This window comes from Eulemur rufifrons, chromosome 7 (genome assembly GCF_041146395.1).
Source record: "Eulemur rufifrons isolate Redbay chromosome 7, OSU_ERuf_1, whole genome shotgun sequence".
In the NCBI taxonomy this organism is placed as follows: domain Eukaryota; kingdom Metazoa; phylum Chordata; class Mammalia; order Primates; family Lemuridae; genus Eulemur; species Eulemur rufifrons.
This window is the reverse complement of record NC_090989.1, coordinates 279,602,744-279,628,771: the sequence shown is the minus strand read 5'-3', so window position 1 is coordinate 279,628,771 and position 26,028 is coordinate 279,602,744. Positions and strand designations below refer to the sequence as shown.

General features: G+C 47.9%; 1 protein-coding gene and 1 non-coding gene across 12 annotated transcripts in view; both read right to left on the bottom strand.

The window, feature by feature from the left end:
• ODF2 (outer dense fiber of sperm tails 2) overlaps nt 1–25,382 on the bottom strand; it is a 36,680-nt gene extending 11,298 nt beyond the window's left edge. The window contains exons 1-13 of one of the 11 annotated variants that reach the window (XM_069476867.1): nt 24,707–24,870; nt 22,031–22,121; nt 21,011–21,127; nt 20,612–20,737; nt 14,122–14,292; nt 12,754–12,914; nt 11,761–11,890; nt 11,061–11,192; nt 4,292–4,363; nt 3,124–3,195; nt 2,900–3,016; nt 2,096–2,281; nt 1,542–1,651 (exon numbers count right to left, since the gene is read on the bottom strand). In XM_069476867.1, the coding sequence (XP_069332968.1) occupies nt 1,542–1,651; nt 2,096–2,281; nt 2,900–3,016; nt 3,124–3,195; nt 4,292–4,363; nt 11,061–11,192; nt 11,761–11,890; nt 12,754–12,914; nt 14,122–14,292; nt 20,612–20,737; nt 21,011–21,127; nt 22,031–22,121; nt 24,707–24,870 (1,649 nt within the window). Of the gene's footprint in view, nt 1–1,541; nt 1,652–2,095; nt 2,282–2,899; nt 3,017–3,123; nt 3,196–4,291; nt 4,364–11,060; nt 11,193–11,760; nt 11,891–12,753; nt 12,915–14,121; nt 14,293–20,611; nt 20,738–21,010; nt 21,165–22,030; nt 22,122–23,490; nt 23,727–24,395; nt 24,536–24,706; nt 24,956–25,338 lie in introns of those variants that run through there. The other 10 variants (XM_069476868.1, XM_069476870.1, XM_069476873.1 and 7 more) reach the window with 10 other exon arrangements.
• LOC138388852 (U6 spliceosomal RNA) lies at nt 16,703–16,809 on the bottom strand. Its single transcript, XR_011234330.1, has one exon. It is a non-coding gene; the product is annotated as a U6 spliceosomal RNA (small nuclear RNA).
• Nucleotides 25,383–26,028: the final 646 nt, after the last annotated feature.

Sequence of the window (26,028 nt, the reverse complement as noted above, 5' to 3'; positions counted from 1 at the left end):
AAACCCTTGGCACAGTATGACTCTCAGTATTGCCCAATTACAGTCCACCATTCAGCAAATACTTACTGATCACTGGCTAGGCCCATGCAAACACATCAAGTTGTTTTAATTGGAAAACTCCTACTCACCCTTAAAAACCCAGTTCAAAAAAAAAAAACTCCCAAAAAACCCAAAAACCCAGTTCAGACTTCCCCCTTCAGGACGTCTTGTCCCTAACCCCTCTTACCTGTACCATGTATCCTTCTATCTGAATTTTCTCCTATTTCCTCCTACTAGACAGAGAACTCTCTGAGGACAGCACCTGGCATGGGGCCTAGCACACAGCAGCTTCTCAGAACATGTTTGCTAAGTTGAGTTGAATACAACAAAAGACACTTCCTCAGAGAACACTCTCCTGACCTAGGAGACTAAGTTAGCTCCCCCTGTGACCTGTTCCTACCCTACAGAGTATGTGTCTCTTGTAGCCCTGTCTCTTCTGCCAGGACACAGGGCAGGGAATGCATCTGTCTTCTTAGTGCTGTAACCTAAAGGCCATCACATGGCCTGGCTGCTATGTGTTATGTGCTCAATATTTTTTGAGACAGGGTCTCACTCTGTCACCCGGGCTAGAGTGAAGTGGCATCATCACAGCTCACTGCAACCTCAAACTCCTGGGCTCAAGTCATCCTTCCGCCTCAGCCTCCTGAGTATCTGGGACTACAGGCACATGTCACGAGACCCAGCTAATTTTTCTATTTTCTGTAGAAACAGGGTCTCGCTCTTGCTCACACTCCTGGTCTCACACTCTTGACCTCAAGCCATCCTCCCACCTCGGCCTCCCAGAGGGCTAGGATTACAGGTGTGAGCCACCAAGCCCGGCCTTTAATACATAGTTGTTTTTTTTTTGGTTTTTTTTTTTGAGACAGAGTTTCACTCTGTTGTCTCGGCGAGAGTGCTGTGGCGAATACGTAGTTTTTTGAATGAAGGGAGTAACAAATGAGAAGGATCAAATGGTCACAGTTCACCAGTGGCAAGAAAGGTATGAGTTCAGTTACTTGCAACTTGAGGCCACTTTTCTCCCTACTCCCATGCCACGCCACTGACCTACTGACTGGCAGGCACTAACAAAACAGCTGCCGTCCCTGGGAAGACAACAGAGAGAAGACACAGGAGTCACCAGCTGCCCTATCTCCCAAGAACAGGAATGAGGATCCCAGTGTGCCCATTTCCCATGCTGGGTAGATTGGGGCCAGGCTTGGGCCCAGGTGTTGGAATCAGACCCAGGCCTCTGTGACCAGAGAGGCCGGACCCCTCCCTGGTGCCTACTGGTAAGGTAGGACTCCAGGACCAGGGCTAGAGCCTTTGCCCCAGCTCTAACCAGAAAGCCTGGCCCAGGGCTGCCCACATCCCAGCCCTCTGCCTGGGGAGGGGAGACCTGGCCTGGGGAGACCAAACTATAGCTTTGTGAGCCATGTGACCTGCCCTGAGTCTCTAGACTCCTTCCACCTGCACACCCAAGTCCCTCAACCGGCCCACGCTCCCTCTCCCTCTCCAAGACATACTCGTTCAGGACGATAATTTCCAGCTCAAGGTCTCCCTTGTCTTTTACAACTTGATTGTAGCGGCTCCTCCATGATTCCAGAGTGGATAAAGCTTCAGCGACATAAAGATCCTGGGAACATGGGATAGCAGGACCTGTCAGCCTAGTGTCAGCACCGAGGCTGAAGGAGCTGGGGGCTGGGCTCATCCTAGATGGTCTCACCCTGAGAACCCAAACCTCACTCTGCAATTCACCCTCCTAGAGAGCACCAGGAGGGACAGTGGGAGCCCAGCCATGCTGCTACATTTCCAGCAATCAGACGCGTCCTGCCTGGCAAGTCCCTCCTTAGCCACCATTCTCCCCCACAACACTGATGTGGCTAAACTGTCCTACAAACCCTCCCATCATCTTCGGCCAGCTACCCATCCATCCACCTGCCACCCATCTGATCCCCTGAACTCCCTCTCCCTCCACCCAGCCATCATCCTGCCAGACCACTACCATCATCCTCTACTCATCCGCCCATCCGCTACCCACTGTGCACCACCCGCTGCCCACCCCACCCAGGCCGGCCACCTTGTCGGCAAGTTGCACATGCAGCTGCTCAGCGTACTCCTCGCTCTTCTCGGCTCGCTCCTTCTGGGCTCGGATGGCCTTCTTCAAGTTCTCCTTGTCTCGGTCTCCCTTTTGCTTCAACTCCTTCAACTGCTCCATGATGGCCTCCACTTCCGCCTTGTGCTGGTTCCCACTGCGCTCCAGGTTCTGGGAGGGGGAAAGGGGAGAGGAAGAGGAAGGAATGAGGCAAGAAAGGCAGAGGGTAAAAGGGAGAGAGGGAGGAAAGGGCACAAGCGCACAGAGGGAATGAGGGAGACAGAAAACAGGTCATCAGCTGTGTGCGAGCTCAAGGCTCCCCTAACTCGGACCAGAGACACGGCCCCTTCCAGTTCCCCATGGCGCCTCCCTGGAGCCCTCAGCCCTGGATCTTGATATTAGAACAACTCCTCTGGAATCCTTCCCTGAACTCCCAGCCTTGTGGTCAGAGATACTTCCTTAGTCACTCCGGAGAGCTGTGACCTCAGAGGACCCCTGGGCTCACAGATGCAAGGAACATGTGAGACCATCCCTTCCCCTTGGGTAGTTAGGTGAACTGAGGGCGCCCAACCCCATCACTGTTGGGATCGAGACCCAACACCTCCAAGGTCTCTGTCCACTGCCCTTGCTACTGTCCCAGTGTCTCTCTGAGGCCTGAGTATTTTGGCAGCAGCTACCCCATAAACCTTCAGGGCACAGACCCTGAGTGTGTTACCCTGGGCCAAGCCACCAAATTTGGATTGTCAGGCCCCTGCCTCCTCCTTCCCCACATGTCGGGCCAGCGGGTACCTTGATCTGCATGCACAGGCGACTGTTCTCGGCCTCTTTGCATCGAAGCTGTGCCTGCAAATGCCCACGCATGGACTCCATGGACTTAGAAAGCTCAGATGCTGTCTTTGCTTGAGCCTTTGGAAAGACAGAGAAAGTGACAGAGTCAGGATTTGAACCCAGTTCTCTGCTTATCCACTATGCTCTACTGGCTCATTAAAAGGCACAGTTTCTGGGGACAGTACCTTCTCACATTGTATTTCCTGGAGAAGCTCTTCCACCTCCTTGTCCTTGTCTTGCAGCAGCAACAGCAGGCGCTGAGAGAAAACACACTGTCATCCACCCCTGGGAAGGGCAGAGACCCGGCCCAGGAAGGAGAGAGACTTGGGAGTGGCTGGCCCCTGGGACCCAAGATGACAAATACATTGGGCCATGTCACAGAGACCCTGGTGGGAAGCACCTAACATATGTATTAAAATTTTTTAAAAAACAATGAAGATGTATTTATTTTGCAATTTTTGAAAAAGTAATGTTAATTGCAGAGGACATTGAAGAACATACACAGAAACTCTAAAAAGCTTCATAACCCCCCACCCAGAAATAACCACTGTTAGTACACATTAAAAGCCATATGCATGTTTTGTCCCACAACCTATAATCTCATGTTTACCACGTTGTGATTAGATCTTCTACTTCTTTTAAAACAGCTGCTTAATATTTCAATTTACTGATGTATCATAATTTAACAAGGCCTCTTGAGCGGGGAATGCAGGTTTAGGCATTATCACCATTATTGCCAAATCTTCACCCCTTCCTCAGGTGGGCATTTCCCCAGCAACGTTTGGCCAGAAACCAAAGGCCAAACCTTGGGAAACTGGGCCTCCACCTTCTTTCCCTGTCTTATAAGGGCATTAATCCATCAAAGGCTCCAAAAAGTCTAGCAGTTAAGTGAAACTTTTTGTTTAGCCCAGCCAATAGTTTCCCAAATTCATTTGCCCACAGAACAGCACCCCTCCCCTTCTTGTTTCTTGTACCCATTAACATCATGAGGAACTTGGGGTTCCGTGCAGTACACTTTGGAACATTTTGCTTTGGGAGGTTCCTAGAATTAGAATTGTTGAGTCAAAAGGTGTGTGCTTTTTGATGGCTTTGAATCCATAATACAAATAAGAAAATACAGATTTAACAGGCCCTGATGATTATAAATCCATCATCATCACTGTCCCTCATGGCGGTGTCCAGCTTTGAGCCTCAAGCTCTCAAATGATCAACTAGACAAGCCTACTGAAGCCAGCAAGACAGCGACATCCACCCGTTTGACAGATCATGGACCTAAGACTCAGAGAAATGTTCCAGCCCTCCTGCCCCGATGCTGCCTGTACCCCCTAAAGCAGGCAGGGGTGCTTTGGTTACCGCTTTCTCTGAGTCTGCCTCCGCCAGCCGTTTCAGTAATACTCCTTGTTGCTCCATTAGTCTTTCAGAATCCTTCAAGGGAAGGAAAGGTAAAGCTAAGTCATTAAGCAATAAATCCAGATGTCTACATCCTATTCCTTCTTTTTCCTTTCCAAAATCTCTATTTCTAATTTTAGAAGTAATAATTGGATACATTCTCACTATAAAATAGTGAATACCAATAAGGCTAAAATCCCTCTTGCACCCACCTCTAAACTTGACCCTACTGGTATTAGTTTGGTAAGTGTACTTCTCATCCTTTTTCTGTGCATTTATAATATATCTAGAGAAATATCATCATTCGTTGGGGTGGGGGGAGTGAGAAGGGATTAAGGCATAATTTTACAAAAATGGCATCACACTTTACTTATGTATTACTTGATTTTTTTAAAAATAGCTTTATTGAGATATAAATTCAGATACCATACAATTCTCCCATTTAAAATATGTAGCATAAGGCCAGGCATGGTGGCTCACATCTGTAATCCCAGCATTTTGAGAGGCCAAGCCAAAAGGATCACTTGGGTCCAGGAGTTTGAGACTAGCCTGGGCAACACAGTGAAACTTCATCTCTAAAAGAAATTTTTTTTTTTTTTTTAGACAGAGCCTTGCTCTGTTGCCTGGGCTAGAGGGCCGTGGCATCAGCCTAGCTCACAGAAAACTCAAGCTCCTAGGCTCAAGCGATCCTCCTGCCTCAGCCTCCCAAGTAGCTGGGACTACAGGCATGTGCCACCATGCCTGGCTAATTTTTTTTTCTATATATATTTTTAGTTGTCGAGATAATTTCTTTCTAATTTTAGTAGAGACGGGGTCTCACTCTTGCTCAGGCTGGTATCAAACTCCTGAGTTCAAGCCATCCTCCTGCCTTGGCCTCCCAGAGTGCTAGGATTACAGGTGTGAGCCACCGCGCCCAGCCAGAAATTTTTTTTTTAAATTAGCCAGTGTGGTGATGCATGCCTCTCATCCTAGCTGCTCAGGATGTGAGGCGGGAAGATCGCTTGAGCCCAGGAGTTGGAGGCTGCAGTGAGCTATGATGGCACCACTGCACTCTAGCTTGGGTGACAGAGAAAGACATTGTCTCAAAAAAAAAAAAAAAGTGTATGGCACAGTGACTATAGTTAATGAGATATATTATTATATACACATGAAATTTGCTAAGAGATATTTTATTTTTGAGACATAGGGTCTTGCTCTATCATCAAGGCTAGAGTGTAGTGCCATCATCATAGCTTACTGCAACATTAAACTCAGATCTCAAGCCATCCTCCTGCCTCAGCCTCCCAAGTAGTTGAGACTATAGACATTGACCACCATACCCAGCTAATTTTTCTAATTTTTGTAGAAACAGGATCTCACTGTTGCTCAGGCTGGTCTCGAACACCTGGCCTCAAGCAATCCTCCCACCTTGGCTTCCAAAAGTGGATTATAAGCACGAGCTATCATGCCCTGCCTGCTAAGAGATCTTTTTTCTTTTCTTTTTTTTTTGAGACAGGGTCTCACTCTGTTGCCTAGGCTAGAGTATAGTGGCATCATCGTATCTCACTGCAACCTGAAACTCCTGGGCTCAAGCGATCCTCCTACCTCAACCTCCCCAGTAGCTGGGACTATAGGTGCACACCAGTGTGCCTGGGTAAGTTTTCTATTTTTAATAGAGATGGGGTCTCATTCTTGCTCAGGCTGATCTTGAACCCTGAGATCAAGTGATCATCCCTCCTCAGCCTCCCAGAGTGCTAGGATTATAGGCATGAGCCACCACACCCCCCGGCCCTGCTAAGAGATCTTTAAGTGTTCTCACCATAAAAAAAAAGGTAACTGTATAAGGTGATAGACATGTTAATTAGCTTGTGGTAATCACTTAACAATGTATATGTATATCTAATCCTCACATTGAATGCCTTAGAATTATACCTCAATAAAGCTAGAAAAATAAATTATATAATTAAATGGCTTTTTCTATATTAATTTTTAAAAATTGTAGTAAAATATATATAACATAAAACTTGCCATTCTAACTATTTTTCAGTGTAAAATTCAGTGGCACCCTCACCCACCCTCCCTTGCCCCCCTCAGTCCCACAGGCCCCCTTCACAAGCCCAGGGAAAAGGGCTCCCTAGTTCCCAAAGTTTCCTGGGGACCTAGAAACTGGCAGAGGACAGCACTGTGGTTTCTCCAGCAACAAGAGGCAACGAACATGGGACAGAAAGGCTTGGCCAGGGGCCCAGAGACCACAGCTGCTCTCACTGCCCTCCAGGCCTCCAGTAGGCACTAAAACTGTCGCTAACTCTTCTGCCAACCTGTGTGTGCAAACTGACCCAACACCCCTCCTCGAAAAGCCTCGTCATCACCACCCCTATTTTACAGATAAGGAAAGGGAGGCTGGGAGACGTGGAGGCAAGCTGGCTGAGGTCACACAGCCAGAAATGGCAGGGCTGGGCCCCGAAGCTGACTCGGACTCCAGAGCCAGAGCAGTTCTCCACCACACTGGGTGCTCCCCAGTGAGCACTGAGGTGCGGGCGCAGCCCTGAGCGCCAGACAGCCACCGCGATGAGCCTGGACTGAGCAGGAAACATCCGCACTGCGTGGGAATTCTAATTAGCTAACCTTCATCTCCAACTGGAGATGGGGTTCCAGGATGATAGAAACTAAGACACAAAAAAGGAGAAACACTGGGTAGACTAAGAGGTTTTCTGAAGGCACCAGTCCCAGGACAAACAGCACCAGCACCCACTATTTTCCAAGCTCCTAATATGTGCCAGGCAGCATGTGAGCCCCTTGTCTATATATCATCTCTAATTCTCATACAATCCCATGTGCAAGATGCTATTCCCATTTTACAGGTGGGAAAACTGAAGCCCTGAGAGGGAAAAACCACCTCCCTGAGATCACCCAGCCAAAAATCAAAGAGGTATAACTATTTTAGAGAATAATTTGGCCATAACTACTAAAATTGATAGAAATATATTCTAGAAACTCTAAAGTACACCAGGATAGTGTCCATGAATGCTTAAAGTAACATTGCTTATGATAATAAACAACTAAAAATATAAATGTCCATCAACAGAAGAATAAATAGTGGCATAGTGTAAAATGGAACATAGCAATGAAAATTCATTACCTTAGGCCGTAAACATAAAAATGATCTCATAAAAATATTGTTGAGTGAAAAAAGCAAACTCAGAAGAACATATATGGAAAAATACCATTTATGTAAAGTTTAAAAATATGCTAAACAATACTGTATGTTGCTTATGGATATATACACACACACATAAGTGATTAAAAACTATCAAATTCCCAGTTACAGATTCCTTTGTTCCTTCTCCACTCCGACTGCTTCACTTGACCAGGAAAAAAAAAAGAAAAAAAAAAAAACTATCAAATTCAAGATAAGGGTTCCCTCTCAGGAGAGGTAGATAAGATTATCATAAAAGGAGACACAAAAGAGATTTAACTATGTGGACAAAGTTTATTTTACTTTTAATTTTTTTTCTTCTTTTTTTAGAGAAACCTTTTTTTTTCTTTTTAAAAGTTTGTTTTTTTGGGTTTTTTTTTTTTTTTTGAGACAGAATCTCACTCTGTCACCCTGGGTAGAGTGCCGTGGCGTCAGCCTAGCTCATAGCAACCTCTAACTCCTGGGCTCAAGCAATCCTCCTGCCTCAGCCTCCCAAGCAGCTAGGACTACAAGCACGTGCCACCACACCTAGCTAATTTTTTCTATTGTTAGTAGAGATGGGGTTTTGCTCTTGCTCAGGCTGGGCTGGAACTCCTGAGCTCAAGCGATCCTCCTGCCTTGGCCTCCCAGAGTGCTAGGATTACAGGTGTGAGCCACTACACCCAGCTGAGAAACTTTTAAGTTTCAGGCAAGGTTTTATTTTAAAAGCTGGGCAGTGATTATACCACTTTGTATTATTTATTTTATATATTAATGTTTAAAAATAAAAACAAGAAAAGTTGACCATGTTAAAAAAAAAGAATGCTAAACTAAGAACAATGTCATCATTTCATCAGCACTGGCATTTGGAGACCAGTAGTATCGCTTTGCTTTGAGCAGGAAGACAAGTGTTTATACTGTCAGTCTTCTCTGAAGTATTTGCTAACACAGCGCTACTCACAATGGCCAAGAAATAGAATCAACCTAAGTGTCCATCAACAGATAAATGGATAAAGAAAATGCAGTGTATGCACACAATGGAATGCTCTTCAGCCTTTAAAAAAAGAAATCCCATCACTTGTGACAACATGGATAAACCTAGAGGACATCATATTAAGTGAAATAAGCCAGGCACAGAAAGACAAATACCACATGATCGCATTTATACGTGGACTTTAAAGAAGTTGAACTCATAGAAGCAGAGAGTAGAACAGTGGTTGCCAGGGGCTAGTGGGGACAGTGGGGGCAAAGGAGGGGACTGGGGAGATGTCCGTGGTCAAAGGATATAAAATGTCAGTTACACAGGAGGAATTAGTTCAAAAGATCTATTGCTCAACATGGTGACTACGATTAATGTATTGTACCATTTGAAAATTGCTAAGAAAGGAGATTTTAAGTGTTCCTACCACAAATACATAAGTATGTGAGGTAATGGATATGTTACCTTGATTGATGTTACCTTGAATTAGCTTGATTTAGCCATTCTACAACATACAATATTTCAAAACATCATGTTGGGCCTGGTGAGGTAGCTCATGCCTGTGATCCTAGCACTTTGGGAGGCCGAGGTGGGAGGATCGCTTGAGGCCAGGAGTTTGAGACCAGCCTGGGCAACATGGCAAGACACTATCTCTACAAAAAATTAGCCAGGTATGGTGGTATGCACCTGTACTCCTACCTACTAGGGAGGCTGAGGCAAGAGGATCTCCTGAGCCCAGGAGTTCAAGGTTACAGTGAGCTATGATTGTGTCACTATACTCTAGCCTAGGTGACACTGTGGGACCCTGGATCTTTTTTTTTTCTTTTGAGACAGTCTCTCTCTGTCACCTGGGTTAGAGTACAGTGGCATCATCATAGCTCACTGCAACCTCAAACTACTGGTCTTGAGCAAGCCTCCTGCCTCAGCTTCCTGAGTAGCTGAGACTACAGGCACACCACCCATGCCTGGTCAATTTTTCTATTTTTTTCTGTTGTTTAGTAGAGATGGTGTGTTGTTCTTGCTTGCTCAAGCTGGTCTCAAACTCCTGACCTCAAGTGATCCTCCCATCTTAGCCTCCCAGAGTGCTAGGATTACAGGCATGAGCCACTGTGCCTAGCTAAAACTCTGACTCTTAAAAAAAAAAAAAAAAAGTTGTACCATAAATATATACAATTTTTTAAAAACTCAAAAAGGAAAAATAAATACAGTTGCCCTTGATATCGTGGGTCCTTGGTTCCAAGACCTTCTGCATATACCAAAATTCATAGATGATAGATGCTTAAGTCCCTGATATAAAATGGTATAATATTTGCATATATCCTCTCATGTACTTTTTGTTTGTTTTTTGGGGTTTTTCTGAGGTAAGGTCTTACTCTGTTGCCCAGGCTAGAGTGCAATACTGTCATAGCTCACTGCAACCTCAAATTCCTGGGCTCGAGTGATCCTCCTAGCCTCAGCCTCCTGAGTACCTGGGACTATAGGCATGTGCCACCACGCCTGGTTAACTTTTTTAAAAAAATTTTTTGTAGAGATAAGGTCTCACTATGTTGCCCAGGCTGGTCTTGAACTCCTGGGCTCAAGTGATCCTCCTGCCTCAGCCTCCCAAAGCGCTAGGATTACAAGCATAGGCCACTATGCCCAGCCTTCTCATATATTTTAAATCATCTCTAGATTATTTATAATACCTAACATAATGTACGTTACATAGTTATTGTATTGTATTGTTTAAGGAATAATATTAATATCAAGAAAAAAAAATCTATACATGCTCAGTACAGATACAATTATTTTTCCAAATATTTTCAAACCACAGTTGGTTCAATTCATGAATGCAGAACCCACAGAGAGCCAATTGTATCTGCTAACACATGTTTCAAAGAATATCTTTAAGAAAATAAAGTGAGACCATACAATTTGTGTCCACCAGCCATCAGTCATTCTTATATCTAACAAAAAACTCAGGTGTGGGCCAGGCATGGTGGCTCACGCCTATAATCCTAGCACTCTGGGAGGCCGAGGCGGGAGGATCGCTTGAGCTCAGGAGTTCAAGACCAGCCTGAGCATGAGCAGAGCAAGACCCCGTCTCTACTAAAAATACAAAGAAATTATCTGGACAACTAAAAACATATATAGAAAAAAATTAGGTGGGCATGGTGGCACATGCCTGTAGTCCCAGCTACTCTGGAGGCTGAGGCAGGAGGATCACTTGAGCCCAGGAGCTTGAGGTTGCTGTGAGCTAGGCTGATGCCACGGCACTGTAGCCCAGGTGACAGAGTGAGACTCTGTCTAAAAAAAAAAAAACACCTCAGGTCTGGTACTCGCCCTTCTTTGCCCCACGCCCCTGCAATGGGCTGAACCCTCCCTGACTCCCCACGGCCCTTCTGACTTTCAAGGTCTTTCCTGTGCTGCCTGGCTCAGCTTCTACAATAACTAAGACGGTACCTTTTATGTGAACGATTTCACTAAATCTCTCTAAGTCAGGTACCAATAAGTATTTTTTCCTTCCAGACAAAGAGACTGAGGCTCAGAGAAGACACACAGTGCTAGAGGAGTGGAGCTGAGTCTGGGAGCCCAAGGGTGCTGCCGGGCCAGGAGCTCACCTCTTTGCAGTGCTGTTCCCTCAGCAGGTCTCGGAGGGTGCGGTTGGTCTCCTCAAATGTGCTCAGCTTCTGCAGGAGAAGTTCCTTCTGCCTCGTTAGGGTGTTGATGTCCGTGCAGGTCATTTGTTTCTCCTGGAAGACAAGCAGGCAGTCTTACAAAATGCAGAGGGAGAAGGGAAGGGGCAGGCCCCATGTGGGACCCAAGAGGTGCTGGTGCCAGGAAGCCCAGGCAAGAAGAGCCAGGCTTTTCCAGGGCCACGGTGGTCAGGGGCAGGCTTCCTGGAGGAGGTGGTCTGGAAGGCAGGGCAGGAGCTGAGCCTGCAAGGTCAAGAGGCAGAGAAAGGAGCGAGCAGACTCACCCGTGTGAGTGCGGTTAGGCTTCCTGGAAGGAGGCAAGAGAGGATGAGGACACCTGGTGGCTGATACTTGCAGAAATCAACCACATGCCTTGACTCACTGTGATCCCAGGCCACCCATGATGTGGTCTCCTCAGAGGCCCTGGCCACCAGAGGTCAGCTTCAAGGGTCAAGGACCGAGAAGTGAGAGTGGTGGGTGAGGGCCTAGGAGGTAAGCGTGCCCTCCCCCAGCCTAGAGATGTCATAAAGTCTGCCTGATGACTGCGTAAAGACCCCACCCGAGCCTGCAGCTGCCTGCCCTCGGGGCCCAGTCCCGGGGCTGGGTGGTTCTGCCTGCCACCTACTGTTTTCAGCTTCCCGATGGTATCCTTCAAGGCCATGACTTGCTTGGCGGCAGCAGCTCCATCCATTTCAGCCTCTACCAGCTTGGACATGAGGCACTCCTTCTCCTGCTGTAGGTGTTTCTTCTGAAGGCTGGGGCCAGAATGATAGGGCTCTGTGAGCCCTGCCAGGCCCCTGGCATGCCCAGAGCTCCGAGGCTTGCCTCATAATGCCCTGCAAGGCTCACCTCTTGGCAGGGAACGGTGGGGGAGGGGGCAGGGATGGCCCTTCTGGCCCAAGTGGCCTTCTGGAAGGACCGGGGCCAGAAGTCACATTGTCGCGGCACCAGACCAGGGCCTCCACACCAGGTGACATTATGCCACCTATGGCCCTGCTTATCTCTCCAACAACCACCATTGTCACCTCTGTCCCCACCACTGCCACAGCTTCCTAACCGCCCTTTTGAGATCCGCTTTTGAGCCCTTCCATCTGCTCTCCACACTGGAGCCAAGTCTGGTCACGTCACTCCCCTGCTTTTACAACCTCTCCATGGCTCCCCAGTGCCCTCAGTGCAAATGCTTCAAAGCGGCTGCTAAGAGCTGGCCCCCTGCCAGCCTCCCTGCAGGCTTCCTTCTGCCCACCTGCTCTGGCCTGCTTTCCATTTCTCAGGTGCCCTCCCAGAGACGTTCCTACCAGGTAGCGCCTTTCTTCCCCAACACCCACCTGCCCAACGCTTAGCCAGCCTGCAGAACTCCCCTTAAATGTCACTTCTTACAGTAGTTCCCTGAATACAGCCCCCGCACGCCGCCCCCCGCCCTGTCGTACTCTGTGGGGTCCTCCTTTGCCCTCACAGTATGAATCATGAGTGCAGTCAGGTAATTAACTGCGTGAGTGCCATGAACAGGCTCCAGGACATAGGGCCAGTGCCCGTGCCTGTGCCTGCTGCCTCTGGGCTTGGAGCTTGGGGCGGTCGGGCAGGAAGGAACTCGGTAGGGGCAGGGTGGGCGCCGCCTTACATGGTGAAGTCCTTCTCCTCCTTGATGCGCTCAATGTTGTGCCTCAGCACTGTGTTCTCATGCTCAGTCTCGGCCAGTTCCTGGGCCACCTCCTCCAGCTCCTCCTTCCGCTCCTCCAGGAACCTTTTGGCCATCTGGCGCTCACCCTTCTGCATCTTAACCTGCGCAAAGGCACACAGGCAGAGGCCACTGAGGGGAGGCGCTTCCTCTATGCCACATTGCTGGGCCCAGTGCTGTGGACAAATGTAAGGGCCCCTCCAACTGAGAGCTGCACAGGCCCGGTGTCGGGTCCTTACGGGCTTAATCGTCACAAAGGAGGCGCTGTTTCTCTCCTCATTTTGTGGATGAGGAAACTGAGTACAGAGAGCCTGCATGACTTGCTGGCTGGGGGTGGACCAGGTTGCACGCCATGGTTCGGCCGGCACACACAGAAGAGCTTTCCCTGCACCGGGGGCTGTGGGGAGGGAGGGCTTGTTGCCAGGCAGCCAGCCCTGGGTTCTCCAGGAGGGTCCCCGGACCCTGAGTACAGGGTGGAGGATTAAAGACACACATCATGTTAGCAGTCAAGACCTGGATTTTAAAGCCAGATCTGCCAACTTCCTCGTCGGGGACCTTGAACTTCCAGATTCTGTTTCCAATTTCATTGCCACATCTCACCCTAAGACACAGCTCAGCAACTGAGGACAAACTTACTTTTTTTTTTGAGATAAAGTCTCACTCTGTCGCCCTACCTAGAATACAGTGGCATCATCATAGCTCACTAAAGCCTCAGACTCCTGGGCTGAAGTGATCCTCCTACCTCAGTCTTCCAAGTAGCTGGGACTACAGGCACGCGCCACGACACCTGGTCAACTTTTCTATTTTTAGTGGAGATGGGGTCTCACTCTTGCTCAGGTTGGTCTAGAACTCCTGAGCTCAAGCGATCCTCCTGCCTCGGCCTCCCAGAGTGCTAGGATTGCAGGTGTGAGCCACCGCGCCCAGCTCTGAGGGCAAACTTACTTTGCGTCTTTGGGGCTTTGTTTCTGTCAAACTTTTTTATAAAATGGAAAGCACAGGCCCCAGTTTCCCGGTTACTTCATTCCTACAATGGAGACAACAATACCACCAGCTTCATCTGCTATTACAAAAAGCCAAATCAGGCCCTCTATGCAGAACACCAGGGCAGTTGAGTGCTTGATAGCGAGGGCCCTCGTCAGTGTGGTGGTCCCAGGCTACCCCAGCTACCTCCCCTGGCGGGGGCATCTGAAGTCCTGGGGAACCTTGCAGAGGAGGGCAGGAGGCCTGCAGAGGTAGGCAGAGGGACCAGAGAGAGGATCCACCTGGGCGCTCCCACACAGCCTGGGTTACCAGCTGTCCCAGCCCCCTCACCTCCGACTTTAGACAACCAACTGCGTTCATGAGACTGTCAATCTTCTTATCGTAATGGTTCATTTTGCAGTGACCCGAGTCATCATCTTCTGTAGAGAGGTCACTTAACCGCATCACCGAGACCAGCTTTTCTGAAGATGGTGGCGTGATCTCCAGGCAATGAGGTGGATTCTGACGGAGGGAAGAGGAAACACATGTACTCATAAGGCAAAACCTCAGCTGTGAGGTTGGCCACCATGGCTCGTCCACTGGAGGCCGAGCTACTGATTAGGCAGGAAAAGCTAAACCAGCTAACCACAGGAACCCCGGGAAGAACAACACTCTGAACCCCCCAGTGGAACATTACCTACCCATGTTTAAATAATATTTTTGAAGAATCCTAGCATTGAAATAAAAAGCTTGAGTTATAATGTTACGTTTAAAATAAAGAATATAACAAATTGGCACAAGTAGTAATACCCAAAGTTGGCAAAAATTTAGGGAATAGATGTTTTTATATACCTACCACAGAAATGAAACATGTCAAAAGTCTTTTAAATGAATATGAATGCATGATAGTGGATTAGTTACAAGGGTAGATGAATCTGCTGAAAAAGGTATTATAGGCTTTTCGGAGGGCAGCAGCAGAAACTACAGACGCCACCCCAGGAGTGGGAGCTGTCCTATCCCCTCCTCTTATATTTCTCGTTACAAGCAATAAAGGCTGTTCTACGGTAAAAAAAAAAAAAAAATTATAGGGACAAGTGGGTAAATTTTTGAAAACTGACCAGACCAGATATATGATATTAAGAAATGAAGTTCTTAAGATTAATCATTGTTATTTTGATTATACAGAAAAAATATTAGAAATACATATGGTGTGATGTCTACAAAATACTTTTTAAAATATATCAGTATAAAAAATATTTTTTTAGGCCAGGCACGGTGGCTCACGCCTGTAATCCTAGCACTCTGGGAGGCCGAGGTGGAAGGATCGCTCGAGCTCAGGAATTCGAGACCAGCCTGAGCAAGAGCGAGACCCCCATCTCTACTAAAAATAGAAAGAAATGATCTGGACAGCTAAAAATACATATAGAAAAAAATTAGCCGGGCATGGTGGCACATGCCTGTAGTCCCAGCTACTCAGGAGGCTGAGACAGAAGGACTGCTTGAGCCCAGGAGTTTGAGGTTGCTGTGAGCTAGGCTGACACAACGGCACTCTAGCCTGGGCAACAGAGCGAGACTCTGTCTCAAAAAAAAAAAAAAAAAAAATTTTTTTTTTAAATGCATGTATGCCTCAGAAAAGTTTATGCAAAGCTGTATAACACTGTGCTTACTTTAAGACCCCAGAAAGAAAGATATAATCTGGGGTCCAGGTTTTCCATGGGTTTTTGATATTCTGAGGCTTATTCTGATATATTAAGTAATTGTTATTTCTTATAACTTATACAGTTCCTTGCTTTTCTTAAATGGAGGTGGCTAAGCTTCTGTGCCAATTTCCAGAGGAAGGTGATGGCCACCAGGAATAAAAAGAAGTGTTCACTAAGGACGTGAATGATACACTGAACAAGCAGGACTCAGAGGGTCCAATTAAGAAAAGGCATGGTCTTTGTCCTAGCAATTCTACTTCTGGAGATTTATTAAGCATATCTAAGTACATGAATCAATACTTAAATCCAAGGCAAGCATATAGCTAAATGTATGACAAGATAGTTAGTACTGGTTGAATACATAATGGTACAAATGTATATGCCATGGAATACTTCCTTAAGAAAATAATGTGCAATGTAAATATAGTCAAAATATGTTAAACAAAAGAGTGTTATGAGATGATAAACAAAATAGATCCCATTCTTACTGAAATGAAAAGAATGCGTCTATTCATAAGAAAAGATCAGGAACTAAAACAAAACAAACAAACAAACAAGATCAGGAAGGCTTCCCACCTAGAATTTACATGGGTCTTTTCAAGGGGGCAGGATCAGAGGTGTTTTTTTACTTTTTTCCTTGTGCTGATTTGGATTTTCTAATTTTTCACAATGACTATATCTTGCTTTTATTTTTAAAAAGTTATTTTTAATATTTAAAAGGAAGAAAATAGGAAAATATACAGACAGCACGATTACAACTACAAGTCACATGCCGCCTAACAATGTTTGGGTTAACAATGGACCATGTACACAACAGTGGTCCCAAAAGATTATAATACTGTATTCTTCCTGTACCTTTTCCATGTCTTTCTTTTTTTTACTTTTTTTTTTTTGAGACAGAGTCTCACTCTGTTGCCCGGGATAGAGTGAGTGCCGTGGCGTCAGCCTAGCTCACAGCAACCTCAAACTCCTGGGCTCAAGCGATCCTCCTGCCTCAGCCTCCCGAGTAGCTGGGACTACACGCATGCACCACCATGCCCGGCTAATTTTTTTTTCTATATATATTTTTAGTTGGCCAGATAATTTCTTTCTATTTTTAGTAGAGACGGGGTCTCACTCTTGCTCAGGCTGGCCTCGAACTCCTGACCTTGAGCGATCCGCCCGCCTCGGCCTCCCAGAGTGCTAGGATTACAGGCGTGAGCCACCGCACCCGGCCCCATGTCTTTTTTTTTTTAAATATGGAACACTTCATGAATTTGTATGTCATTCTTGCCTGGGAGCCATGCTAATCTTCTCTGTCCTGTTCCAACATTAGTATATGTGCTGTTGAAGCAAGCACTTTTTTCATGTTTGGGTATATTTAGATACACAAACACTTACCACTGTGTTACAATTGCCTACAGTATTCAGTACAGTAACACGCTGTATCGGTTTGTAGCCTAGGAGTGACAGGCTACACCATATAGTCTAGGTGTGTAGGAGGATATACCACCCAGGTGTGTATACTCTATGATATTTGCACAAAGATGAATCGCCTAATGACACATTTCTCAAAACATATCCCCATAATTAAGCGATGTATGACTGTATATTTAAAAAAAAAAAAAACCATGCACAGGAGAAAGTGTGACCATAAATGTACCAGGACACTGGTTACTCCCTGTGACAGGGAGGCAGTGACAGGAACAGGCCAGAGGGCAGCTTCCAGGTAGCTGAGTGATGGTTACACATCAGAAGTGTATTGCTTGATGAGTTTTTACAAGCTGATGTGTGTACTTCCCTGTAGTTTTCAACAAAAAGTTTTTTGTCTTTTGTTTAATAGAGATGAATTCTCACTGTGTTGCCCAGGCTGGAGTGCAATGGCAAATCACAGGCATGAACATGGTGTACTACAGCCCAGAACTGGGCTCAAGCTGTCTTCACACCATAGCCTCCCGGGGAGCTGGGACTATAGGCATGCACCACTGTGCCCAGCTCAACAGGAAGTTTTTAAAACTTCATAGCATCCAGATTTGTGTAGTAGAATAACAAGTGATTACTTATTTTTCTGTATTTTAAAATTTCTGTAATAAAAATAGATCACTTTTAATAATAGAGGAAAGAAAAAACCTAGACCTTCTTTCTCCCAAAGATGATCTTACTTACCAGAAAGAGTTTTAAGATATCAAACAAGAATCCCACATGCACACAGCAGCTTCTAGTCTCCATTTCCAGATCCACCCCTAACTGCCACCTCCTGGGGCCTTTCTCCTTTTGTCTATAATGGACAGGGGCAGGCTAGGGCCACCCAGGTATACAGGAAGACACTGAGCAGTGGAAAGGGGCAGCTCCAAGACAGAAAGCAGGAAAAGACAGCTACTGCTTGAGCTGCTGAGAGAGCATGGACAAGTGACCCTTCTGGTCCCTCCGTCTCTAGGATTCCGTGGCCAGAGGACTGGAAGCAGGCATTGAGCTTTCCAGAGGGGATCATCACTCCTAGGAACCATGTCAACAGGAAGTCAATTTGCGTAGCAGCATCTCTTTGATGTATACTTTTAAAACTACCAGGGCTTTTCACTTTTTTAAAAAGTGTTTTTAATTATAAAATACATTATGCTTGTTGTAAAGAAATTCAAACATGCCATAGAAAACAAAATATTAAAGCCTGCCACACCCTGGAGGTAATCACGGCTTACCACTGCTTGCATGCCCTCCCAGAAAATAGTATGCTTATAGAAACATATGCACACACACAGACACAGACATTCCTTTTCTGCAGAAATAGGGCCAACCTCCACATGTTGTGCATCTCTGTGCTTCACTATCATGTATAAATATCTACCTCAATCTTTGTATGGCTGCATGGTATTCCATTGTATAGATGTATTATAATTTAACCAATACCCTCCTGATAGACATTTAGGTTGCTTCCAATTTTTCTGTTATAAACAGTGCTATAGCAAAAAATCCATAAACATATCCCTATACTCTTATGTGACTTTTTTAGGATAAATTCCTAGATGTAAAAACTACAGAATCAATGTTTAGATAGGTGTTGCCAAACTACCTCCAGAACAGTTGAATCAGTTTCGCAGTCCTATTGAAAATGTTTAAAAAGGTTGACTGATAACCCGTATGCTTGCTGGCATGAGATATTTGTCATCTTTTAAACTTTTTTCCATTTAACAAAAATGATAGCTCATTGGTTTTTTTAAAAATATTAATATATATTATTGCTTTTAATTTACATTTCACAGATCATTAGTGAGGTATACATACTAAAAAATGTAAGACAGCATTTTTTTTTTTTTTTTTTTTTTTTTTGAGACAGAGTCTCACTCTGTTGCCCAGGCTAGAGTGAGTGCCGTGGCATCAGCCTAGCTCACAGCAACCTCAAACTCCTGAGCTCAAGCGATCCTCCTGTCTCAGCCTCCCAAGTGGCTGGGACTACAGGCATGCGCCACCATGCCTGGCTAATTTTTTCTATATATATTTTTAGCTGTCCATATAATTTCTTTCTATTTTTAGTAGAGGTGGGGTCTCGCTCTTGCTCAGGCTGGTCTCGAACTCCTGAGCTCAAACGATCCGCCCACCTCAGCCTCCCAGAGTGCTAGGATTACAGGCGTGAGCCACCGCGCCCGGCAAGACAGCATTTTAATTCTAATCCTTCTTGTAGTTTCTTGTACTGGTCAGAACACTTTCCATTTATTCCCAAGGACACCCCCATATACTTCTTTTGTCTCTTAGGGATAAATTGGTAAATTGGGGAGCTGAAACTATCAGGTATGATTATCACCTTCAGAGAATTACTTTTGTTTTTGATTTCTAATTTTTTTTTTTTGAGATGGGGTTGGTCTTGATGTTGCCCAGGCTGGCCTCAAACTCCTGGGTTCGAGCAATCCTCCCATTTCAGCCTCCCGAGTAGCTGGGACTACACTGTACCCAGCCTAATCTCTAATTTTAAAAGTAATAAACTATAAGAAAAAGACTAAATCTTCGAATAGGTCAGGCATCATTCTCTTAAAGTAGTCCCAAGTTCTTTACTTGTCCTAATAATGGGATCTTATCTAAAACACGGCCAAAAGGCTTTTCGCCTTGTCTTATCACCAAGCTTTTTCACTGTGGTTGACCAGAATGTAAGCATAAGGAGGGCACACCTGCCTGTTTTGCAGCTGTAACAATGTCCAGGAGTGCCTGGGGCAACTCTCAATAAATGTATGCTGCATAAATCATTGCACGGATGGATGGATGGATGGATGGATGGGCGGATAAGCAAAACATGTTGAGAGGTGGCTAAAAAAAGACACCAGTTCTCCTGGCCACTAATACTGAAGGCAAGAGGTTGTTTCAAAAAGTAGTTTTGATGGTTTCTATGGAATATGTGTATGGTCTGTTATGGGGACTACCTCAAAACAGGTGATGCTTTCTTGGATATGTATATTCTGGTATATATTTTTTAAATTATGCTTCAGGGCCGGGCGCGGTGGCTCACGCCTGTAATCCTAGCACTCTGGGAGGCCGAGGCGGGTGGATCGCTCAAGGTCAGGAGTTCGAGACCAGCCTGAGCAAGAGCAAGACCCCGTCTCTACTAAAAATAGAAAGAAATTATATGGACAACTAAAAATATATATATAGAAAAATTAGCCGGGCATAGTGGCGCATGCCTGTAGTCCCAGCTACTCGGGAGGCTGAGGCAGGAGGATCGCTTGAGCCCAGGAGTTTGAGGTTGCTGTGAGCTAGGCTGACGCCACGGCACTCACTCTAGCCTGGGCAACAGAGTGAGACTCTGTCTCAAAAAAAAAAAAAAAAAAAAATTATGCTTCAGATACTGTAACAGTTACATAGGAAAACATATGTGGCTCCCCACAAGAAAAGCAGAGAGGCTACGAGTACAGCCTCTAGAATGAGTGCTAACTCCAGCTCTGCTACCTTCTCTGAGCCTTGGTTTCCTCACCTCTGCATTGGGACAGCAGGACCTACTACATAGCAGTGCTGTAAGGACTCAAGAAGAGACACATACTTTCCGGGTTTAGCAAGCTGCTCAGTAAACAGGGCCTGTTTGGATGTCCCAGTAGCTACAGCCGACTCTGAATCATACCGAGCTTGAGGCCTCTAGAATCTGACCAGTCCGAGAAGAAAAGCCTGAACAAGAATGAGCCTACCTCCCACTTGCATCCCACATGCCGGGCAGATGATTTTCCAGGGGGCATCCAAGGTACCTTGGTTTTCACCCGGACACTCCGCCGCACATTCACGGTGTCCCCTTTCATTCCTCGCTTATGAGATTTCTGTGGAAAGGGACAAACTCAGGGTCACTTTTACATCCAGCTAGCCACAGTGTCACTCCGGTGGCATCCGCCTCCAACTCTGCAAGGGAGCCTCTGCTAAGGTTACTCTGCCGCTTCTAGATGACAGGCCTGCCTACCTTTCAACCAGGTAACTGACCTCTGAAAGAGAGTGTTTGTGTCCCAAACCTCTGGAGTCAGAAGCTCGAGGAGGCTGGGTTGAAAAGTATCACTCTGATCCACGGCTGTTACCTCACCCCGCTGGCGTGCTCCTACCTGGCCGTTGGTCGCTGATGGTTTCGGGAATTTTTTTATGTGGACGTGGACAGGGGTGTTCTCATCCACGTGAACATGTAAGGGGGGAGTTGAAGAGCGGTCCCTCATGGTTCGCTTCTGGCTGGCAGGGGAGGACAACACAAAAATGGTTGATCTGTGAATGAGTAGACTCGGCATAAAAATAGAGCTCACAGCCTCTGGGGGCCACCAAAAGCCTAGCCACCAAGCGAGCAGGACAGCTACCAACTACTGGCATGCAGGAAGGCGCCAAGGCAGGAGTATCATTCAGCAGGCTCCGCAGAGATCCCAGCTGAAGACCACCAGGGAGATCCAGGGCCACTCCCGAGAGGGGTCTGCGAGACCCACCAGTTCTACAAGAGAGTCCACACCCAGGCCCCAGGGGCCTCAAAACTGAATCTCCTTCTAAGCCTGCTGGAATGCATAGCTCCTCCTTGGGTTTAGTGTAGCACAGCTGGAAAGCAGGTGGATCCTTCTACCCAGTAATCTCAACAGGACATGCAGATTAGCATGGGTAACACACAAAATGGGTAGGGTGCAGAAGAAACCAGACAGCAGGCAGGTGAAAGACTGTGGAAACAGAAAGCTGGAGGAAATGCCAAGGGTGAGAAGGTTGTATAGATTCTAAAGAAAACACAGGCAGGGCAGAACCCTAGCTACATATCCCTCACCCACTACCAGGTCCCATCCATGCCCCATTCTTTTAAATTTTTTTCTCTTCTTTTTCTTTTTTTTTATTTTATCTATGTATTTATTTGAAAATCTGTTTTAAAGATTTTAGGATTTGCCTGGAAGAATAAGGTCAAGACAATCTCCTCACACTTGGCAGCCTTACCACAGACCAAAAAAAGAAGAAATCAGCAGTATGTGCATAACAGCACCTGGCAGAGCAACTGGGCCACAGTGGTGCCCGGCAGGTAAGGCAGGTCCTAGAAAAGGGGTGCAGAAGCGTTCCGGCAGGGTCACAGACCAGAGGGGGCTGCTCTGCGAGCGGTCACCTACCGTCACAGTTACACTGGGTGCGCCACAAGGTGTTCTCAAGACTTTTTTCTGCGTGAGACTCGTTACTCCGTTCTTCCCACACGATGGAAACCTGCACCCGGGCACAAGAACCAGATTATAAGCAAAACACTAGGGCTCTCTTATCTCTTAGATCTCCCAAAATTACACCCTGCATATGGTAGCTAACAAGTTCACGGCTGGGAGAACCAGCCTGGAATTCCTTGGCTCCCTTTAGACGAGAACCAGACACGCACGGTGTGCCCAGCAGTGGGATGGAAACAGGTTGATAAGCATTCACATGCTGGCCTTTTAACCTGCCACCGCATCATACATATTGTGACCTTCACTGAAAAGCCTAGCTGTCATCCTGTCAGGTGATAGAAAGCAGGCAGCACGTGAGGGAGTAGCCAAGGTGCTAGTCTGGCCGAGGGTGGAAGTGCCCAGGACAGTGCCTGGGGCAAAGACGACCCTGGAGAAATGCTCAGTGAATGACTGACATAAAAAGATGGAGCATTAGGCTCAGGAACAAGTCGCTATGACTCAACCTCTCCAAATTAAGGTTCAAATATTCACCTAACAGGATGAAAAAGTATCTATTTTCCAAAACAGTCCACTTGCTACCCTTTAAACTCCTAAGCAGCAGATTTGGTTTAACGCCATGTGCAATTTCCCTTGCTTACACATATACTGTACAGCCCCTTCAGCAGATTTGCAAAGATAATAAAAGTTTAATCTGCTCTAAAATCTGGCAGCAGTATATCCCAGAATTCCAAGATGGGAAGGGACTGGAATAATCATTTGATCCATCCCTTTGCCTCCTGACAGCCCAGATTATCACCATGCCCTCCCCACAAATGCTTGGGGAGGTAAAAACACATGAGCACTTTAGTATGCATTTCGCTATTTGTATATCACACCTTGACTTAAAAAAAAAAAGAAAAAATATATATTAATTGAGCCCTGCCAATCATTTAACCAAGAAATACAGAAACTAAGAAGACAGGTTTCTTTCCCCTCCTAGTTTAGAACACTGTTGTTCACTTAAAGCCAATAGCTTTGGCAAATCTCTTCCTCAGTGTGCTTCCTGTCAAACCAACCCGCATTCCATCAACACCTCCTAACTGCCACATCCACCTCCTACATGACCATGATTTATTTACGCCACGCCTCCTTTCAAAAAGGCTCTGAACCTAGTACTCCACTGACGACAAGGGTGACCCTGTTTGCTAGCAAGAAGCTGGGGCACCTGGACAGGGAAAGAGTGAAGGAGGCAAAGATGGGATATTGTGTGTGATTTCTTTCCTCCTTCCCTATAAAAATGATTTTAAAATGTTTTAGTCCACACTTTCAATACACAAAACAAGGAAGCTGAAAAGAGAGCCTTCAGCGAGCCTGGTCTGGGGACCCCTGACCACCTTTCCCTGCCCTACAGCGGAGGTGCCCCCCCACGTCGGCAGTACCTGGGGGAGCCGCCTGAGGATGAGGCAGACATGGCTAGGCATCAAAGCCGCAAAGGTGGGCAATTGGGTCAGCAGGCTCTGCTCAGGGGGACCCAGAGGGGCTTGTCAATGAGAATCTCAGGGGCCCGGCATCAAACGTCCTCTCTGAGGGGAGGAGGGTGGAAGCTTTGGGGGTGGCAGTTGGATGAAAACTTGGGAGGCGATCCTCTACTGTCCAAGTCGCACAGCAACTGTCCTGCCAAAGTGGGGGGAGATAGGAGAGGCTGAGCGACCTGCGGGTGGTGGGGGCGGCAGGAGCTCCCCTCCCGGGGGAGGGAGGGGCGTGGAACTACAAACAAAGGAAGGGACTTCCATGCCTGGACCCCACCCGGGAAGGAGGGTGGGTGGCTACCAGGGGAAAACCTGAGGTGCTGGCCAGGGTCCGTAGAGAGAACCGCTAGGCCCCAAGTGGGCCCCAAGGGGCCGGAACCCGCAGAGGGAGCTGGAAGGATATTCCGGGCGGGGCCAGGGCAACTGTCTCCTAGGAGAAGGGGCGTTCCCGGTAGAATAGGTATCGGAGAGGACCAATAGTATTTGAAGGAGGGAGGAGCAGAGACTGCAAGGGGACAAGGGCGCCCCGCCGCGAGCCCGGTACACCCGACTGCAGGGGGAAAGCCCTCCCCGGCGCAGCTGGGGCTGAACATCCAAGTTAGGGAGGGTCAGACACCAGGCTGTGCGGGGAGCGGGCAGGACCCAGGTGAGGTCCCGGGTGGCCTGGAGGCGGTGCCCGGAGGAAAGCGCTGCCTGCGAGGACCGGGCGAGTAACTGCTGTGCGGAGCCCGCAGGGAGGAAGAGGCTGACCAGACCGGCGGGCAGGAGAACGAAGGGCCAGCCTCCGTCGGTGGAGAGAAGGGACCGCCACCCACCAGCGAGCAGGAGGGGACCAGTTTCTGCCCATAGAGAGGGGCGAAGCCCTGCCTGGGGGCGGCAGAGGAGGGGGCAGAGCCCTGCCGGTGGCCAGGAGAGGGAGGCGGCCGGCCCGCCCGTTAGCGGGAGGAGAAGCCCCGCGCCGGTGGGCGGGGCGGGGGCCAGATTCTGACAGGAGAGGGACGAGCGAGCGCGCCAGGGGGCTGGAGGCGGGCGCCACCCGGACGAACCCGGCTGGGCCGACCGCGCCGGGGGTGCAGGAGCGGGGCGATCTCCCCCGCGGGGACCGGGCCCAGCGGCGGCCTCTCACCAGGAGCGACACGGCTGCGCCCAGAAACGCCTCCTTATGAAGTCGTTGAAGTTGGAGGCCAGGGTCGTGCCATGGAGACGCCGCGGCGGATGCAGTCCGGCTCTGGCGGCGGCTCCTCCCCGCTTCCGCCTCCTTTTCCGACACCCGGTCGGCAGCTCGCCCATTGGCCAGTTCAAACCCCCCCGTGAGCCGCTCGGGTTTCGCCATTTAGGCCCAGCCCCTGGCGTCACAGAGATGCCCCGCCCCGCCCGGAGCTCCGCCCACTTCCGGGCCACGCGGCTTGTCGCCATGGAGGCGCGACGCCTCCCTCGGGCCTTGCGGGGTCTTGCCCGGCCGTTCAAGGTCAGGCTTCCCCGTGCGCCATGTTTGTCGCTCACTCCCGTACCTCACAGGAGCACTGTCGCTCTGCCGCGCTCCCTTTGAGCCATACTGGGACACTAGGCCCAGAGAGGGCTTACAGAGGCTGGAGCTGCGCACGGCTCCTGGAAATCCAGCCCTGTCCCTAGTCCACTATTAGTGCAGCGACTCTTTCCGCTTCCCACTTCGCCTCTCTGTCCAAGCGAAGGAAACATCGGCATTCCCCTTGCTCTTCCCCGCCCTCCTGCACACTGTATGCCGCGCTGTGTACAGACCTACTCTGATGAGGTTCTCGCTGGGCCGCCATCTTCTCAAATATGCTTCCCTGTCAACCAATCCTGGGGGGCTGTCACGTGGCTCACGGTGCCGCCCTGGATTCTGGGAGACTTTGCCAACCTCTGGGCCAACCAGGCCTCAGTTCCTTGACCTCCTTATCTCCAGTGACCCTCAGCTGTGCACCCGGGGTGCCACACAACTGTTCTATCTGAACTCCTACAGCCCAGCTCTCCCCTTCCCAAGCAGAACCTGTTTTTCTGCCTTCATTCTCACAGTCTCCGTATTTGTTCTTCAGTGTTAGGCAGTCCTCTGCTCCCTTGATCCATTCACCCTGAAAATGAATTGAGGAATCCCCAATCCCTATTGTAACCCAACCATCTGAGGCTCTGCAAAGATCAAATCCACAAATCATTGCCTCCACCCTCAGCTGAGCCCTGGCACTGTCCAGGAATTGTTCTATTTGTACCTAGACCCTGCCAACGTGGCTTTTCCAAACCTTTGTTCCTTCCCCATTCTATACTCCCAATTCTCCTTTTTCAGAGAGAAAAATAAAGCCATCAAGTGGAATTCCTTCAAACTTCTCCCTACCCTCTCTCATCTTGAACATCCTTCACCCTTAAGTCCCCCTTCCAGAGCAGAGATGTGCCTCTTGCTGCCTAAGATAAGCTTCTTGCTTCAAGGCCTAGGTC